The 21,220-nt window shown below is 39.3% G+C and overlaps 1 protein-coding gene across 4 annotated transcripts in view; it reads left to right on the top strand.

Annotated features, from left to right (window-relative positions):
- The window catches only part of KIZ (kizuna centrosomal protein), a 385,513-nt gene that overhangs the window by 333,639 nt on the left and 30,654 nt on the right, over window positions 1-21,220 (top strand). For all 4 annotated transcript variants that reach the window (XM_073628139.1, XM_073628140.1, XM_073628141.1 and 1 more), the window contains one exon: window positions 19,408-19,487. In XM_073628139.1, the coding sequence (XP_073484240.1) occupies window positions 19,408-19,487 (80 nt within the window). The remainder of the gene's footprint in view (window positions 1-19,407; window positions 19,488-21,220) is intronic.

Below are 21,220 nucleotides of genomic sequence, written 5' to 3'. Positions count from 1 at the left end.
GGGACCCTGATGTAAGGGGAGGCTCTCTGGGGACTTGTTTACATAGGCAGACCACAGTTCTGCCTCTGTTGGAAACGATCGTCGGGGCCTGGCGGACATGGGGTCCTCCGGACCCGCTGGTTAGCTCTCGGTGTGTCCAATCACAGCGGCAGCAGGTCAAACAGCATGCAGACCCGCAAGTGCAGAATCAAGTACCTGTACATGATTCTGCTCACAGGAGACGCAGCCCTGCAGTAAATGTATGTGGTTAAAGTGAGTTTATTTTTCTTTAATCTTTAAACATTTATTTTGAACATGAAGTAGAGAAATTCTGTGACCAATGCATGTAATGTAGCAGTGCAATATATACGTGGGGCTTTGTGAGGGTGTGGCTTGTGTGTGGGTGGGTGGGGACTAAGGGGGCCCCATGAGCCCCTATTGCCCGGGGGCCCCATGAGTTGTCAGTCCGCCCCTGCATATATATATATATATATATATATATACTATCAATTAGAGGTCGACCGATATATCGGCCGATATTTGGCGTTTTTTACTTAATCGGCATCGGCCGATTGTGCTGATAAAAAAGGCCGATTGTAACTTCAGCCGTGACTTGCAAATGACTTCTGTAATAGAGTCAATGCAAGTTGCCTGAAAGTTATCTTCTCTCCTCCTCTGGGCAGCCTGCCAAGTCTAATAAGAAGATACATTGTATCTCTTCAAGTTCTTTTTTATCAATAGACTGAACTCCTTGTAGGAATTCTCAGTTTAACCATTTAAAGACTAAATCTTTTCTGACACTTGTTGCTTACAAGTAAAAATCCTGTATTTTCTGCTAGAAAATCACTTAGAACCCCCAAACATTATATATATTTTTTTTAGCAGAGACCCTAGGGAATAAAATAGCGGTTGTTGCAATATTTTATGTCACGCGGTATTTGCGCAGCGGTCTTTCAAACGCAATTTTTAAAAAAAAAAATACAGTAATGAATTAAAAAAAAAACTAAGCAGTAAAGTTAGCCCATTTTTTTTTCGTCCAAAAGATTTGATTACCTGTTTTTGTGTATTTAATATTTAAGATAGTTTTTTTTTTTTTTTTTTCTAAATTATACATACAAGTGAACTGATTGGAGGTTTGTTTTGTTTAATGTTTAAATGTAAAAAATTTTCTGTATCACTTAAGGTTGCTTTCACACTGGAGCGGGCATGCGTTGACGGTAAAACGCTGTTAGTTTTAGCGGCGCTTTACCGTCATTTTAGAGGCACTATTCGGCTGCTAGCGGGGCGCTTATAACCCAGCTAGCGGCCGAGGAAGGGGTTAAATGCGCCCCTGAAGCGCCGCTGCCAAAACGCTTTGCAGGCGCTTTGGCAGCGGTGCGCATTCATTTCAATGGGCAGGAGTGGTGGTATACACCACTCCAAAGATGCCGTTTGCAGGACTTTTTTTTTTACATCCTGCCAGCGCATCGCCTCAGTGTGAAAGCACTCAGGATATCACACTGAGACTGCAGGGGAGCCGTTTTACAGGCACTTTACAGGCGCTCTTTTTAGCCCAAAAGCGCCTGAAAAACGCCCCAGTGTGAAAGGGGTCTAACTGTTAGATTTTATGAGATGAAGGGAAAAAAAAAAATCAGCCAAATATATCGGGCCAAAAAAAATCAGCATCACATATCGGAATCGGCCACCGCGATTTCTAAATATCGGCATCGGCCAGAGAAAAACCCATATCGGTCGACCTCTACTATCAATTATTTTGTGTTTAGTTTTTCATGGCAATTTATTTGAATCACTTTGCAGAGAACAGTTTTCACTTTGACACTTTGATATTAAATAGTCTATTTTTGTTGATAGATGTAAAAAAGTTTAATTTGCTGTTATTCAGTGATCTTTGACAACTTCCATCATCTGGGTATATACTTTTTAGGGGCAATGTATCATAGGCATTTCTTCAACCATTCCATAACAAAAGAAAAACCTGTATGTAACGTTTGAATAATACAAAAATGTGATAACCTCCTACTCTGCACTAAAACCTATATACAAAATAAACAATAGTAAAGTGTTCTTCTTTTCTTTTTTTCTTTTCAAACGCCCCTCAAACAATTATTTTTCTTTGTGTAAATAAATTCTTCCATTGCTGCCACATTAATAAAAAAACAAATCAACATCAAAAAATGAAATACCACAATGAATGAACAGAGTGTCTCTTAAAATGCAGTGCTGTGGAAAATGAAACTAAAGGAAACAAAACACCCCAATGTCCAAAAGATGAAGAAATAATAAACAATTCAAGTGTCCATTGAAAATTCAAATAATATGAAAAATCTGTTCCAAATCATAATTCTGCCAGAATAATCTTCTACTTTACACCATTGCTCCATGTGATCCAACACCATAGCTCCCAACCCCAAGTCCCTCTGTCCCTCTTTCTTCCTCATTTGTCCCTCATTATTGGTCTGATCTATATCGTTGTATATAAAATGCACTACTTATCTATTAAAAGTGTTTCCAAGTGCCAAATCTTTCATCCAATTTCTAATTTGTAAGTTTCAAAAGCAAATATAAAGAGATAGTAGTGGTAAAAAAGCACTTGTGGGTTTAAACCAATCTTTTTTTTTTTTTAGTACAATTCTCCTTTAAGGGGGGTGTGGCAGGGGTGTGTGTCTTATGCCTACATACTTTCGCTAATGGGTGTCCCCAGGGCAAATTTGATTTAAATCAAGTCGATTTAAATCACTAGTAAAAAGGCTTGATTTAAATCAACTTGATTTAAATCATAATTGTTAAAGAGCAACAGTCATCTCTGTCCCGCAACGGCTCCTCCTCTGACCCGCTGTTGACTCCCCAACAGTCCCATTAATGGGATGGCTGGTGATGCGGCAGTGACACAACAAGGTGAGGGACGTGGTGGCAGTAGGTGAGTGGATGCCCGCTAACAGGCGCTGCCATGATGGATCTGAATTGGCAGGTGCTCTTTAAATGTAAGGACTCTTATTGTTATTCTTGCCGGTAGTTAGAATCTTCAATATTTTCAAACAAAATGAAGGTTTCCTATTTAGATTTATAAACTGTCAGATTAGTAAATATTTCCAAACTGGGTCTCTTTTATGGCCTGTTGCCATTTTGCTCCTCAAAGGAGGAATAAAGCACTTCAAGCTATGTGCAGAAAGATTATAAGGTTTATAAGCTGCTTAGAAGGTTTCACTTTCATTTTTACTGCTTGCCCTTCCTCCTCACACTTCCTCACCAGAGCCTGGTACAGATGCATTTCTCTTTAAACAATCATACAGTTTGTGGTATACATAGATTTGCAAAACAATGGGATAAAGGAATATTCCTGCACTTTGTTTTATCTCATGGTTACTGCGAAATTGTGTGAATGCATCAATGCAGTGCATGTTATCTCAGCTTGCAGCGCTTGGACTCATTGAATGATTTTACCAAAAATGTAAATACGTGCTACATAACTAAGCTCCATTTCATGCTGAATAAACTAAATTATTAATGTATCTTAAATAGTAAACGATCCTTAGATTATTACTTCAAAAACATTTTATTAAAATAAATTTGATAAAAATCATACATTTTTTATTTTTTTATTTTTTTTTATCATTGATTTTTTTCCTTGTCAAAAGAAGTTTATTGAGTATACAATATTATAAAGCTACATAAAGTAAGTTTACAAGGATCTATAAAGTAAGCTCATTGTTTTACAGTAGGGATTATATAGGTAAATATCATGAAATTTCAAATATTAAACATTGGGTTCACGTAAACCTAAATTAAAGATATATATCATTTCCTTAGTTACTTTTGTAGGTATTTAAATGATTTATACCTACTATATATATTGTTTACAGGTAGAGTGTATATAGGTCAAATAAATTCTGATAATGAGCTTTAATCGTAAGGTGGAGAAAAGGAAAGAGAAAGAAGAAAAAGGGTAGAAAGGCAGAGGTATGGTCCACAAGGTTGTCCCGCTCGTCAGTTTATTATTCTTTTTAGTTCTCTTTGAAGCCTTAGAATGGGTGTCTCTGTAAGTCATTTAATCTGTTACCATGGCAACAGGACAGAGTCATTGAAATTTGACAGGAACTGTTGTTTTATCCAAGGATGCCAAAGTTTTTCAAATTTTGGAATTTGATTTTGATCGATGGCTACCATCTTAGCATAGGACATTGTATTATTCATTCTGTGAATTGTTTCTGCTAGTACCAACGTAGGAGATTTCCATGCTTTGGCCACTGTTTGTTTTGCAGCCCTTATTAGTTGGATCATAAGTTTGAATTGAGAGAGTGTTAACCATTCCGGTTTTAGATTAAGTAAAGTTATATATGGATCTGGTTGTATTATTTTTTAAAATATTTTAGATGCAATCACGAAGACTTCCTTCCAGAAGGTTTGGATTACTGGGCACGTCCACCATATGTGTAAATGTGTGCCTATTTCTGGGCATCCTCGAAAACAAAGAGCTGAGGTATTAGGTGAATATTTTGCCACTCTAGCGGGTACAAGGTACCAGCGAGTTAGGACTTTATAATTTGTCTCCAGTGCTAAGATGTTGGGTGAGGATGACTTAGATGTGAGCCATATGTTAGACCAGTCCGTGTCTTCTAAAGTTCGTCCCAGGTCCTCCTCCCACCTCTGAACGTAAGAGGGTCTATTAAGATTTACTACTCCATATAATTGATTATAAAGTGATGAAATTGTACCTTTAGCAAATGGATCTTTTGTACAGATTGATTCAAAAATGAATAATTGGGATAATGGTGTATCCCCCTTTAGGAATGGTGTATAGAAATTTTTGATTTGGAGATATCTAAATATCTCAGAGTTTGGTAGATCATATTTTTCTCTAAGCGATGGGAATGAAAGGAATGATTTAGATGCTATGAAGTCATTTAGTGTCTGAATGCCTGATGTTGTCCAAGCTTTAAAAGAATTTGGGTAGATCCATGCCGGATAAAAGGCCGGATTTCTGATAAAAGAAAGGAGAGGATTGTGTGGAGATTGTAACTGATATTTGGTTTTTAGTTTATCCCAGAGAGATAAGAAGTGTTTAGTTATGGGATTATGAATTTTAAAGCGGTCTTTAGGATCAAGCCATAACAAGTTTGATATTAATAGAGGGTCATTTTCTGAAGCCTCTATAAATACCCATAATGGGATTTCCTGTTTTGCATGGTATTTGGACAGACTGGCCAAATGTGCTGCTCTGTAGTAGTTAGTAAAATTAGGGTATCCCAGGCCTCCTTTGTTTTTGGGAAGATGTAGTGTGTGTATAGGTATACGTGGTTTAGAAGAGCCCCATATAAACGAAGTTGCTCTTTTTTGTACTATTCTCAAAAAATAGGAAGGAATTGGAATAGGGAGGACTCTGAATAGATAAAGCAATTTGGGTAGAATAGTCATTTTGATTGCATTAATCTTCCCTATCCAGGATAAAGGAAGTTGCGACCATTGTTTTATTAGATTTGTGATCTGTCTTAATACAGGAGGATAATTGGTTGAGAATAAGTCAGAATGAGATGCTGTTAAATGAATTCCAAGATATGGGATTGATTTTTCTGCCCATGTGAATGGGAGTGCAGCCCTAGCCGGGATCAATTCCATGTTTGTGAGCGAAATATTAAGCACTAGGCATTTCTTAGGATTAATCATAAGGCCGGATAGGGCTGCAAATCCATCAAGAGCTGGTATTAAGTTAGGACCAGAGACCTGTGGTGATGATAGAAAAAGTAATATATCGTCTGCAAATATACATAATTTGTGTGTAATACCTCCTACTTCAATGCCAGTTATAGTTTGGTTTGTTCTGATGTATTGGGCCATGGGTTCGAGTATAAGGGCAAATAATAAGGGAGATAATGGGCAACTCTGTCGGGTACATCTTTCGATATTAAAGGCATCAGATTTGTATCCAGCGTATTTTATATAGGCTTTGGGTTTATTATATAATGCTTTGATCCATGTTAAAAAGTGGGGTCCAAAACCCCATTTTTGTAATGAATATTGCATAGATTGCCAGGATACTGTGTCAAATGCCCTCTTAATATCGAGAGATAGAAAACATAAAGGGATTTTCCGTTTTTTAGCAATATGTGCCAATAACACTGCCCTGCGTATATTATCGCCTGCCTGTCTATTTGGCATGAAGCCTAGTTGATCTCTATGTATTAATTTTCCTATAATGCTATTGAGGCGTTTGCTATTATTTTTGCTAATAATTTAATATCAAGGTTTAACAGAGAGATAGGCCGATAATTCACACAGGAAGTATCATCAGAAAGGGGTTTTGGGATCATACAAACAATTGCCATTAGTGTTTCTTGCTGAAAAGAATGTCCTTCTAGAAGTTTCTTAAAAGTTTCAGTGAGAATGGGAGAGAGTATTTCTGAGAATGTTTTATAGTATAAAGCCGAGTAGCCGTCTGGGCCTGGTCTTTTGTTAAGTTTTAGGTCTTTTATGGCGTTAGCAACTTCATCTATAGTTATAGGCTCATCCAAACTGCTTTTTTGATTCTGAGACAACTCAGGTAAGGTTATTTTTGAGAAGAAGGATTCAGCCTCTGTAGGATTAAATTCATTGTTTGTCTTGTATAAAGTTGCGAGATGTGAGTGAAATTTATGGACTATTTTAACTGGATTACAAGTATAAAAAATTTTTGATAATTTCAAACGTATTGGTTTGAAAGATTTGTTAGTTGAATTTAATGCCCGAGCCAAATATGTACATGGTTTGTTTGTATTCATGTAGAAATTGTGTTTGGAGCGTTTGAGGGATTTATCAACTGACTCAGTGAGAAATAGATCGTATTCCAATCTAGATTTTTCCAGATGAGATTTTGTACTCTGAGATGGATTATCTTGGAATGATATGTAGGCTGCATTAAAATTGAGTTCTAGTTTTTTTGCTAGATTTTTGCGTTCCCTTTTAAATAGTGCCATTTGTCTTTGTATTGTACCACGCAAGACAGGCTTATGAGCTTCCCACAGTGTTATTGGGGAGATGTCTGTTGTATTATTAATTGATATGTATTCCTTTAAAGCTTGTTCAATGGCCATCTGATGTAGTGGGTGTTTGAGCATTATGTCCGGTAAGTACCACGTTGGGTCATGCGCTTTTGGTATGGCTGAGGCTATAGTAGTGTATACTGCATTATGGTCAGACCACGGAATCGGAATTATATCTGATGCAATAATTTCTGGTATCATTCCTATTGTTAGAAAAATATGATCTATTCTGGTGAAGGTTTGATGAGGGTGCGAGAAATAAGTGACTTTCTTTTTCATTGGGTTACTTTCTCTCCACGAATCTACCAGATTGTATTTGGAAAGAAGTTGAGAAAAAGGTAATCTAGAGGTTATTTTGGATGGTGTAAAAGGTGATTTATCTAGAAATGGGAGGAGGACCTGGTTTGAATCCCCGCACATTATCACTGTTCCTATTTTGTGTGTATTAATCACTTGTAATATATGTGAGAGGAATGGTGTAGGTTGTTTGTTAGGAGCGTAGTAGGAAATCACCGTGATTGCTGTATCCATTATATAACCCATGAGTATCAGGTATCTACCTTCTGGGTCTTTAATTTCTGATGATAAGGTGAATGGTGTGGATCGGTGAAATGCAATTAGAGTACCCCTTTGTTTGGTACAGGCAGAAGCCGTGTAAATTTGTTGATAAAAAGGAGAAATATATTTTGGAGTAGGATCTTTGGTGAAGTGTGTTTCTTGGAAGCATACTATGTGAGCCTTCTTGTTATGGAAAGTACGGAAGGCTTTGGTCCTTTTTTGAGGGACATTTATTCCCTGAACATTCAGGGAAAGTATATTCAGTGCTGCCATGGCAACAGATCAAATAGTTTTGACTTACTTTTTGTTATGCAGAGCTGACTGCGCAGATCAACCTGTGTGGACTGAAGAGATGAAAAGATAGAAAAGAAACCAGTGAATTCTGGAGTAAAGAGTAAACAAAAAACATATGAGATTAGATGATACATTGTATAAATTATTTTTTGCAAGTAATCACAGTTTACCCGTGAAAGAGAATAAATATCTGTCTCAGGGGAATAAGTGCCTTCGTCACACTCCCACATAATATGGTTGGGAGAATGAGGAGGGCTAATGGGGGTACACGGATCTTCCGCTTACAGGAGAGAAGTGCTATGTCAAAAGACATCAAAATGATGATTCATTAATTGGAGTGCAGAATATAGTTTTTGTTGAAATTATTTATTCCAGGGTGGTTGTATATGGTTAGTCTTGCCCTAGGCTAACTAATTCAGTTAGAAAGGTACTGTTAATAACTTTGGTATTGATGAAGATAGTTTGAATTATTTTGGGATTTTAACCCTTTTAGAGTAAACAATTACATATTTTATTCATATGTAACTGTTTAGATATGTTAACTCATAAAATTGAGGTTGTATTGCTTCAGATTAGAATAAACAAAAACATAATTCTAGGAACTAGTTAGGTACTAATATATTTGTTTTAAGAAAAGAAAGAAAAAGCTTCCATTACTTCTGGATTATTGAACATATTTGTCCTAAAAAGTAATAAATCTATTGTTATTACCTGAAAATATATAACTGAACAAGAATTTCCTTATTTCACTTATATATTCTAAGGCTATATGAATCAGAAGTAATAAGAAATATAACTGGAATGTAACTTGATCCCATACAGTGTGTGACTATCAGAATGCAGTTACATTCAGTTATAAATACAGGTTTTTTATAGAGAACCATCTCTTAGTATAATAAATGAAGAGATATCAGGAATTAGGATGTCAGTCCATTGAATCTTCTTGGTCCATGGATGATGTGGCATAACGGCCTCTTTTGTGAGAATGATGATTCCCATTTTGTTCTGAAATTTTCTGGGTGCTGCCTGAAGGTGAAGATGATGCCATTCTTCTGCGTGTGGGAGTGTTGCTGTTTGTGGGTTCTGTCAGATTTAATTTTAAAAGGGTTTGTTGTAGTTCATCTGCTGATCTGCTTCTGTAAATTGTACCTTGGTAGTTAAATCTGACTGAAAAGGGGAAGCCCCATTGATACATAATGTTGTGGCGTTGCAGTTCCATTAGTTGGGGTTTCATGGATCGTCTTTTAGTAATAGTAAGTTGGGATAGGTCAGCAAAAATTTGATAATTGTGTCCTTGAAAATTAAGTTCCTTTTTTTCTCTTGCAGCAATTAGTATTTGTTCTTTCGTTCTGTAATAATGAAATTTTGTGATTATATCACGTGGGGGTCCATCTTTCTTTTTGGCTGTGAGGGCTCTGTGTACTCTGTCCAGTTCTAAACGTTCAATAGGGATATCTGGCTTTAGTTCTTGTAATAGAGCAGTAATAGTAGATTGCAGGTCTGTCACAGTTTCAGGTATTCCCCTTATGCGCAAGTTTGAACGTCTGGCTCTATTTTCCTAATCTTCGAGCTTAGTTTGAAGTATTAAATTCTCTTCTTTTAATTGTTTCAATTCTGTTATATTTTCTTGGGTTGTAATTTCAATTTCATCCATTTTTATTTCTAAGGCTGCGGTGCGGTTTCCCAGCTCTCTTATTTCTTTGGTTAGGCTGTTTGTTATTTGGTCTGAGGTTTGTTTTAAAGCCTTATGAAGCATCTTTTCAAATTGTAATAATATTACTGGGGATGCTGAGGAGGCTTGTGGAGAAGTTTGTGAGAGGATTCGTTCTGTATCTGACTCAAATGGAGAGTCTTGCTGTGACATTTTCTGTCTGTGAGAGCGCCCTGATGCTGTATATTGTGAGGTGACTGGAGCTGCTTTAGTTGCAGTGAGTGCCTGTGAGCTCTTTGTGAGGTGATTTTTATTTCTGCCACGGCTTCCTCCCAGTACCATATTTCCTGCCCAAACTTTCACAGTTTGTTGCCTAGGGCAAAAAGGTTCAAATGGATACCTTTTGAGCCTGCAGGCTCCGCTTTGTCCTTCTCTTCTCTCCTCAGCGGTGTGCAATGGTGACCCTAGGGGGGGGGCCAGAGGGGGCCCTGACCCCCCCAACATTATGCTGTGCCCCACCATGTGCCCCCCCCCAAAAAAAAAATTTTTTTTTTTTTTTTTTACAAAAAATCAATGTCTAAGAGGGAGAGAGTCCCCAGTCAGCTCCTGCGGGTGATTCCTCCCCCCTCCCCTGCTCGCTGACACTGCATAATGCGAGCGTTCACACAACCACGGCCGCCTGATCTGCTCCTTCACCTGCATCCTCATTGGCAGGGAGAAGAGCGAGTTGCAGGAAGGACTCCACCAGGACTTTCAGTTACTGAAAAAACAGACTGATTTCTCCCGTCCTTAGGACAGGAGGACCAGCCTGTAAATTCCAAGAGATGCCAGACCAGAGCTGTCAATAGCAGGACAGCAAGAGGAGGCTGGGGAACCCCACAGTGGCAGAACACCAGGGCCCGGAGGCAAGACAACCTTTGCAACCCTGATAGTTCTCCCACTGCTTTGGATCCTTATATTTTCTTGATATGCTGGTGACATATATCTCTTGTTTTCTGCCACCCTGGGGGACCCCAATACAGTAGGAAGGGAGCTCACTGCAGAACATGTGAAAGGGCCCGTTGTGGGGTCGTAGTAAAGGGCCCCAGGATATATATATATATATATATATATATATATATATATATATATATATATATACATTTTATAGTTGCCCCCCTACTTTTGTCCCTGTCCCCCCATGTGCCCCCCTAAATTTGAAAGCTGGAGACGCCACTGGCGGTGTGGAGCTCTAACAATGCATGTCTGCTCCGCTAGGCTCCGCCTCCTGTCCCCATCATTGATTTTTTTCAACCCTGGGTGTCCCTCATTACCATCTTAGAAAGTTGGGAGGTATGTCCTCCACTCCCAATAGAGCACACCTGAGAACTGGCAATTCCTTCTGGCCTCCATTTAAAGCAATATATGCCTGTCTGTAAAAATGAGATGCTTATACTGTATTTGGAGTGGGTGGTAAATCACATTGAGCACTGGTGTGAATGTGGAAGATTATTCTGGCACAATTGAATTATGCTTTGAAACATATTTTTTGGATTTGTTTATTATTTCTTCACCTTTTGGGCATTGGGGTGTTTTATTTCCTTTCTTTTTGGTTTCCATTTTATTAATTTATCACAGCACTGCATTTTGAGAGACACTCTGTATATAGAGTTTGTATCAGCAAATCCTATTTGTAAATCCTACTTTTGCATTGTGAGAGAAACCTTGTGATCTAGTTTAGATAATTACATGTTTCGGCGAAACAAGTACCATTTATACAAAAAAGGGTTATTTGCAGGTGGAACAGTAGAAGCAACAACATGAACATATGCAGGTTTCCAAGTATGTTACAGCTACTTACTTTTTTACTATAACGAATTTTATATATTTTTGACTGGTAGTAATCAGGTGGCAGGTGGGGAGTTTAAATTCTGGAGTTTCTCTTTAAAATCATAAATCATGTAATAATATTTTAACATTTGAGCCTCAACCCTGTAGACAGGATTTTAAAAGAGCTGTGAACTTGTTTTACTATTTGATTGCCATGACATGTTATTTCATTTAATTTGTATCTCAATTTGTATCTCAATACTTAATGTGTATTTCTACTTCTGCAGAAAAAGTGGGATACCACCTACGTTATATTTGTTATATGTTCCTATTCACATAGCATAACTCTAATGTGGACCCTCCAGCACTGAAAAATCCTACTAGTTCTCTTTGTGGGGGGGGGAGGTTGAGCAGCTATGTTTGCCATAATTAACCCTATCTGAACAGTCTGTCCTAACAAAGGGTTAGGGTTCAGAAGCTAGGCTTTTTGGATCATATGTTAATGAGGACAGACTTAAGTCAGGTACACACAATTATTATTTTTATTTCGTTCAAGGCCACGCGAGGTTAGTTCAGCGATCTCCCCTGCTGAGCTGTTGTGTTTGGACAACGCTCCAATCAGCACTCTTTGCTATTGGCTGAGAGCGCCAATCGTGAGTCAGTCGAATTCTGGTTTTCCAGCATGCACGTCCGACAGAAGCTGGCCAAGCGGCCGGCTTCTGTTGGACAGACCGACATACACACAGGCTGTTTTTTTTTTTTTTTTTTTTTTAACCGGCCGTTATCTCCCAACATTCAGCCCTTGTTCACGGGGCTTTAAGCCTAATACACACTATGTTTTTTTTTTTCATTCGACCCAACGGGCAGAATGAAAAATAACTGAAGAGCTCAGGAGGGAGATCCTGTACTAACAATCCGATGCCATCAGCTGAGAGCACTGATCAGATGCCAATCAGCTGAACTTTTTCAGTCATTCCCCTTCAACAGAAGCCATCTTCTCTCAGACTAGCTGCCATACACACAGGCTAAATGTCGGCCAGTTTCTATTGAACCGGCTGATACAGCCCGATATTGGCCCTTTAGGACTGACTCGCTCTGACATTGCTCAAAAATCCTTGCAGTCAGCCATGACGCCTTATCTTGAGATTTTAATTTTTTTTAGGTATGTTGTATGAATGGTTACACATAACAAACATGCTGTCTAGTGGGGTTTTCTCAAATCTGACTGCAAAAGTGGAACTATGCTTTAGGAAAAAAATAATCCTGCCTACTTGCTTTATTGCTTTTTGCTTGCCTACAAATACTACCTAGCTTTCCCCTGTAATTTTAAGGGGGATTTTAGAGTTATTTTACCATAATTACTCCTGCCAAATACGGTATTTGGTAACCAAGGCCTATGACGATGTCGCACATCATAGCTGAAAAGTGCGAAGTAGACATCTGAGGATTGTCTCTCAGCACACAAAACTCAGCGAGAGAAATACTCATGATGCATAACTTAGGGCCCTTTCATACGGGTGTTCCATATGTCCATTTTTCATCCATCCGTTTATGGATGAAAAACAGAGAGCAAAGCATTCTTATGGGCAAACATCTGCGTCCGTTCAGGTCCATTCTTTTAAACAGGACAAGTCTCTATTTTCGTTCCTTTTAAAAAACAGAAGTAGACCTGAACAGATGTAAACGGACAAACAGTCCGTTTACATCTGTACGAAAAAACATGCTCAATGGTGAAAGTCTGTAATAAATATTTAAGAATTCCATGTAGAAGTGAAGTAAATAGTATAGATCCTTGTGAGAGGTGCTGCAAACTTGATATTAGGAGCCAACACTCTTGTGCTCCCCCCTTTGTAGTTATCCTCACCTTAGGGCGTGTGACTGCACAATTAAGTTTAGTCTAAACATGCAGTAGAACCACCCCTCGGCTCTATGAGAATAAGGCTGTTCAGGTGTCCTGGATCATCCCAAAGTGGTATCTTCGTTGCATATAGAAAAAAACGAGCTGTATAGTATACCGCTTTAAATTACTTTATTTTTTAAAAAATGGGGTTCTCACACAATCCAGGTGCTAAAGCGCACCAATCTATATCTGCCAGGTCTGTGTATATACCAGTGAGAATATCAGTCCGCTTGTATGATCGCCGAAGACAGCACAAACGCTGCTGCATCTACCAACAATATCCTATCCCCTCCCCAACGCGTGTCAACACAGGGAATCACATGTCTTCCTCAGGGGGATTGCGCTTTTTACCGTGTGTCGACACATGGAATCACGTGTCTTGCTCGGGGGGGTTGCTATTGGACGGTTCAACGAATAGAAATAGGGAATCGGCGACCATTTTGGTGTAGTCCAAAACCCTGATTCATAAGACATAGTCAATTGCAATTGCCTGAATGCAACATCTTCTAGAGGAACTGCTTTTACATTTAAATAGATATTAATCAGGATGATGTGTTCCATGGATCCATGTCCCCATAGGTCTTATACACAAAAAAAACGTTACAATACAAGGGTGATGTACATACACATAATATACAAAACATACATAAATAGCTAGAAACCAAGAATATCAAAACCTTACTCAGGATCAGTACACTGATCTCAAAATACAGATTCACTCCCATACTGATCCAAATGGTAATATCGATATTTAACTCTTACCTGGGTAAGGTGTGGGGCCACATAACCCATATAATACACCCATAAAACAACCATAATGGTAGCTGCTATAAATTAAATTGAATTAAACCCATCTCCGGATAAATTAATAAAATACACAAGTATATATTATACACATGTGTACGGGAATAAAATACACGTATAATTATATACACAAAACTGGGTCTTTATACAAATACCCATAAATAACCAATACCCAAACACATAAATTAAATAACCTGTAACCGTCCAGCTCTGCTGAGTTTATAACCCCATAAAAACACAGACTAAAAGGCCAGACAACATAGATATAGCCATAATAATATCGTTGACATTAATTAACATTAATCCCAAATAAATATGGAACCCATAGATAAAGGGAGATTTGGGACAGTTACTAAAAAAACTAAATGCCAAGCAACATAAAGGGATATTCCCCATGAGGAAGACACGTGATTCCCTGTGTCGACACGCGTTTGGGAGGGGACAGGACGGTGTTGGTGGATGCAGCAGTGTTGGTGCTGTTTGCGGCCATCATACAAGCAGACCGATATTCCCACTGGTATATACACAGACCTGCCAGATACAGATTGGTGTGCTTTAGCACCTGGATTGTGTTAGTACCCCATTTTTTTTTTAAATAAAGTCATTTAAAATGGTATTATACTATCCAGCTGGTCTATATGCAACGAAGATACCTCTTTGGGATGATCCAGGACACCTGAACAGCCTTATTCTCATAGAGCCCAGGGGTGGTTCAACTTGTGGTCACACACCCTGAGGTGAGAATAATTACAAAGGGGGGAGCACAAGAGTGTTGGCTCCTAATATCAAGTTTGGAGCACTTCTCACAAGGATCTCTATACTATTTACTTCTACATGGAATTCTTAAATATTTATTACGGACTTTCACCATTGAGCATGTTTTTTTCCACATAGGATTTAATGAATTGTTTAAGCACACCAGCGCCTTATTGTATATATAAGGAATTATGTATATTTGAAATTATTGATATTGCTTAATAGCACTCTTATGTTTTTTCATATTTGTCGTTTATTTTAATAATATCTGTATGGGCACTAAGAACATTTTGGTTTATTTGCACATTGAGTTTTATTTCAATATTTAGCTTGACACATTTTAATTCATTTTTTGATGTGTAGCCAAGTATTCAGTTTGTGAAACTGTGTTCTGGTGATATTTAGTAGCCTCAATGGATTCCTTGATAGTAGTGTCAGACCCACAACCACCTCCCTGTCTTTCCTCCCCAATTAACAATACTGGAAAAAAATTTAAAACTGCACCAGCTGGTGGTACCTTTTGTAGTTTTTATTGGCTTTCGGAACACCCAAATGGGCTATTCTGATCGGGCAAAGCTTTGACACTTCCGAGAGTAGTATTGGAGCTTGCCTGTTCGCTCACAGACTCCAACTTTCCTACTGGCCCGTCACAATGATGAACTGCCTCACTGGCCAGAAAGATTGCATGAGAGACAGAAGGGAGCTGGAATACTCCATCACAAGTAAGTGTAAGAGCTTTGCTGGTTCGGAGCAGCCTGGTATTTAAGTGTGTAGGAAGCACAAAAAGCTGTTACTTAACTTATAATACCTGAATGTGGAATTTGCAATATATTATACAGCCAATAGGCTTGATTTAGTAAAAATCTAAACTTGGAAGTGTTTCGTGCAAAGAATAGGATCTCTTCATTGTTATTGCGATTCATCATTCACATGTCATTTTTTTTATTGATCTCAAATATTGCTCCTGAGTTGCCATGCACAAATACTGCTCAAAATTAATAGAAGATTTGTGTTCTGTGCTGTTCATGGTGCTGATGGCACTATGGGCAGCTTATAAGATTTTACATTTATCACTACATTAAGCTATCCAGCATACCAAAAGGTGATCTGAAAGAGCAGACTGTGGTCTTCAGGATGTGAGATTGCAGGCGGGAAATCTATACACTATTGGAGGATAGTGTATACATACACTAATATTACATTCACTTGTATTTCTTGATTTCATAATCATATGTTATCTTCTGAGCTACATCTCACATAAATGCTGTCTATATTTGATACAAGATTATTTGATACAAGATGCTTTGTTTCTGTACCACATTTTGTTATCTCTTAATTAAAAAGTTTGTAAACAAAAAATAAATAACATATGTAGCACCTAGTGTGTGCTAAGAGTTAGTACAGGTAAATTTACTGGCTCATGGTAAAATGAGTCTTTTGAATCTGGGTCAGGGGTTTACCAAGGTTCAGGGATGGATGACTCATCCTGGCAGCTCTCTGGTGCCTCTCCCTGGTCTAGAAGGTTGGAGAATCTTCTAGAACTAGAGGGTGGAGGTTAGGAGGAGCTGCCTTGAAAATGTATGGAGCCTTGGCCAACCCTCAGAGGTAGGCTGGCAGGGGGCTGAGATGACCCCATACAGTGCCTTGAAAAAGTATTCATATCCCTTGAAATTTTCCACATTTTGTCATGTTACAACCAGAAAAGTAAATGTATTTTATTGGGATTTTATGTGATAGACCAGGGATCCTCAAACTACGGCCCTCCAGCTGTTGCAGAACTACACATCCCATGAGGCATTGTAAAACTCTGACATTCACAGACATGACTAGGCATGATGGAAATTGTAGTTCCTGAACACCTGGAGGGCCGCAGTTTGAAGACCCCTGTGATAGACCAACACACAGTGACACATAATTGTGCAGTGAAAGCAAAATTATAAATGGTTTTCATTTTGTTTTTACAAACAAATATCTGTAAAGTGTGGCGTGCATTTGTATTCAGCCCCCCTGAGTCGATATTTTGTAGAACCGCCTTTCGCTGCAAGTCTTTTTGGGTATGTCTCTACCAGCTTTGCACATCTAGAGAGTGAAATTTTTGCCCATTCTTCATTGCAAAATAGCTCAAGCTCTGTCAGATTGGATGGAGAGCGTCTGTGAACAGCAATTTTCAAGTCTTGCCACAGATTCTCAATTGAATTTGGCTTCTCGCAAACTGCAAATGAGACTTCTCATGGCTTTCTTTCAACAATGGCTTTTTTCTTGCCACTCTTTCAGATTTGTGGAGTTCACGACTAATAGTTGTTCTGTGGACAGATTCCCCCACCTGAGCTGTGGATTTCTGCAGCTCCTCCAGAGTTGCCATGGCCCTCTTGGCTGCTTCTCTGATTAATGCTCTCCTTGCCCAGCCTGTCAGTTTAGGTGGACGGCCATGTCTTGGTAGGTGTGCAGTTGCGCCATACTCTTTCCATTTTCAGATGATGGATTGAACAGTGCTTCATGAGATGTGTAAAGCTTGAGATATTTTTTCATAACCCAACCCTGCTTTAAACTTCTCCACAACTTTATCCCTGACCTGTCTGATGTGTTCCTTGGCCTTTCTGATGCTGTTTATTCACTAAGGTTCTTTAACAAACCTCTGAGGGATTCACAGAACAGCTGTATTTATACTGAGATTACATTATACACACGTGGACTAATTAGATGACTTCTGAAGGCAATTGGTTCCACTAGATTTTAGTTAAGGGTATCACAGTAAAAATGGGCTGAATACAAATGCACGCCACACTTTTTAGTTATTTATTTGTAAAAAAAAATTTGAATACCATTTATCATTCTCCTTTCACCTCACAATTATGTGCCACTTTGTGTTGGTCTATCACATAAAATCCCAATAAAATACATTTACTTTTTTGTTTGTAACATGACAAAATGTGGAAAATCTCAAGGGGTATGAATACTTTTTTAAACCACTGTAAATGGACATGAGCCAGGCCAGCAGGGGAAGTCAGGTGGAAGATGGAGATACAGTGTTGAGGAGGCTGTCGGTGGCATTCAGGGGTGCCCCCTAGTCTGGGGGGGGGTGTGTCCTGCCTTGGGCCGGGGCTCGGGTGTTGGAAGGATCCTGCCTAAACACATGGGAGGAAGTCTTTCCTGGAGGCACAGGAGCAAGAGAGGACAGAGTGAGTAAAGCAACGCTGTGGGGACTAACACAGGGGGGATACTGCCACATGTAGCCACTCTCCCTTGAAAACAGTGGTGGACTTAAGTCTTCAGCCTTTCCCTAGAGATCTCCTGAGAGTCAGCCTGGTGGGCTGGTGAAGAGTCAGTCAGGTGGATTGGTGTGGAGACAGACAGCCAGGAGGGCTGGTGAAAGGGGCAGCTACAGCCAGGTGGGTTGGCAGTGCCTGAAGAGGTGGTACTTGGATCAGTGGCCACAGAGGAGAAATTACAAGCTGTTTCACTTCAACTGTGCTGCACAAAAAGGGGCTATGAGTCTATGAGTTCCTGCCTGTAATGGGCCCCTGCTAATCTGACTCGGAGCTTTTCAGATCATTTTGGTGATTCAGCTGGAGCAAGAAAGTGAATGTGCAGGAGGAGATTGAAGGAGTCTGTATATAGATGTATATAGGAAGATGTCCTTGAAGGTTTGCTGAAGTCAAGCGGGCATCCCATAACCTCCTATCCAAGTTATTAACCCTCAAATAAATAACAAAAACAAAGTCACGGACTGTTCTCTGACTCTGGGTGCCTGGCTGTGCAGGAGTGGGGGATCCAAGTTTATCTGCAGTCCCTACTGGGATGTGCTACACATTTTAAAAATAATTTGTGTACTGGCAATGAACTCTCGATACTGAGCTGTTGGTCTTTGAGAAGGGGATTATACCAATATGGATTTAGGCAATAATACTCCAGAGGACGCACATTTGCATGTAGTGGAAGTCCCACCCTGAGATACAACTTACTAACACATGAAAATGTACAGCAAAAAATTGCCTATAATTTAAAAAATGTTAGTGAAATACACATTGTATACTATTTGTGCAGTATAATTCACATGATTGCAGCCCAATGAAACCTTAAATTTAAATCAGCTAAATACATTCCAGGTACATAAAAGCAATTTTTCTAAAACGGACACAGCCTCAGTATAAAAGCCTGTCTCCTGCCAGCAGTCTAAGATGGAGCTCTTGCTGACTGTGGGGAAGCAGTGGTATTATTGAAACCAGCAAATTTCGTACTCCCTGCTGATTGGAAAATGCTAGCTCAGTAGGGGGAATGCCTGGACTCTGCAAAGACCACACAGAGAGCAAGGGTCCTTATGTGCAGAATGTTGGCAGAGGACAGCCTTTTCTACTCAGGCTGTGGCTGCTTTCTAAAGAAACTAAGATTCTGCACACCTTTTGTATTGATGCACATGGAATGAATTTAGCTGGTTTAAACTGAAAGCTCAATTAGGCTTCAAAGTTTGACAACTTTTTATTTTCAATTTAACATGATTATCCTACGTGATAAGATCACTGTGTGAGGACTGGCTTCTGTGAATCACTATTTTACAAGCAGGCACCGATTATGGGTATTGGAGTCAGTAGAGAGTTTGGGAACCTGGTCATTATGTTTAACTTTCTGTATATTTTTCATTATAGAAGAGAAAACGTGACTACCCTCCCAGAACCGGTGGCGCACATGACATCAAGAAAAGATGCAACCAAGATGAAGTCTAAAGGTAATTTTTTTCAACAGGGATAAAATGAATGTTAAATATTTTAGTTTTTTTTCTTGCTTTACAACTAAGATCAGAATTCATGGCCACTTACCGTATATACTTGAGTATAAGGTGAGTTTTTCAGCACATTTTTTTGTGCTGAAAGTACCCCCCTCGACTTATACTTGAGTCAAGCACTTTTCTGCAGCAAAAAATTTCATTTTCCAAACTGATTTTGGGGCCCCGTATCTCAGGGCCACTTGGTGCTAGGAGGGTCAACAATGCCCATTTGCAGCCTCACTGTGCCCATTTGCAGCCATAGGTCCCCCAAACTTCAAACTCAGTAGTTAAGGGTTCCTAGATGCCCCCTAGCTGCAGCCAAAATTTGGGGTCTGTGAACCCAAAGAGTCCCGAAATGACATTGCTGGAGATGGACACAGTTGACCGACTTTGTGGCCCCGTAGCTCAGGGCCACTTAGTGCTAGGAACCCCAAATTTGGTGTACTAACCCAGTGGAACTGGATCCACAACATATCCAAAGCTGGGGTTCCTAGCACCAAGTGGCCTCGAGATACGGGGCCCCAAAGTAGGTTCGGAAAATGTAATTCTCTGCTGCAGAAAAGTGCTTGACATTTTCTGAACCGATTTTTGGGGCCCTGTATCTCGGGGCCACTTGGAGCTAAAAACCCCAGCTTTGGATATTTTATGGTGCTAGTTCCACTGGGTTTGCACACCAAATTTGGGGTTCCTAGCACTAAGTAGCCCTGAGAAACGGGGCCACAAATTCTGTCAACTGTGTCCATCTCCAGCAATGTCATTTCGGGACTCTTTGGGTTCACAGACCCCAAATTTTGGCTGCAGCTAGGGGGCATCTAGGAACCCTTAACTACTGAGTTTGAAGTTTGGGGGACCTATGGCTGCAAATGGGCACAGTGAGGCTGCAAATGGGCATTGTTGACCCTCTTTTCCACTTACAGTAGCTGTGCATTTCTCACCCTCGTCTTATACTGGGGTCAATAAGTTTTTCCCATTTTTTGTGGTAAATTAGGGCCTCGACTTATACTCGGATCGACTTATACTCGAGTATATACGGTAATATAATAGCACAGATGTATAAAATAAATTGTGTAGCACTATTAATCTATTACTTAATTCCTTCTTTGTATTTAAATGCCTTGTGTTCACACAGCACTGTAAAGGTAAAGAAAAAAAAGATTTGTCATTTTCCTGGTGTTGAATATTTGTCCCCAAATTCCATTCTGCCAGCTTTTCAGCTCATACCTTTGCTTTTCACAGATTTAAAACAGTTCCCTAAACACAATTACTATCCAACGTCTATCATCACTCTCCAAGGGAAGTAACATTTCATGTTACCCTGACCTAATTCTAAGGGACGCGGTTCCTTTGCTACGAGCTGAGCCGTATTCTTTGTAATCTCAGTGGGATAATAGTGCAGCTATTTGAGTGACATGCTCCCGTGTATTGTATTCAGCTGTTCCCTGGTTATTTTCCAATTCATACAAGTGTGCCCTTACAACAAGACTATCATTTTGCCTTCACAAGGTAATTCTCTGCTTGTCTCCATGATAAGATGCCAATGAAAAAAAAAAAAACTTTCTTACATGATATCATTTTCTCAGGTTTTAAGGTGTAAAATAAACAGTACCATCTAATCGCATTTACATGGAATTGAAAAGTTGTGAATAGCTTCTTCTAAGAAGGAGCGTATTATCAGTAAGGAAATATTTTGAATT

This window comes from Aquarana catesbeiana, linkage group LG04 (assembly GCF_042186555.1).
Source record: "Aquarana catesbeiana isolate 2022-GZ linkage group LG04, ASM4218655v1, whole genome shotgun sequence".
Taxonomy (NCBI): Eukaryota; Metazoa; Chordata; class Amphibia; order Anura; family Ranidae; genus Aquarana; species Aquarana catesbeiana.
Note: the sequence above shows the minus strand (reverse complement) of the source record. Positions and strands in the feature narration are given on the sequence as shown.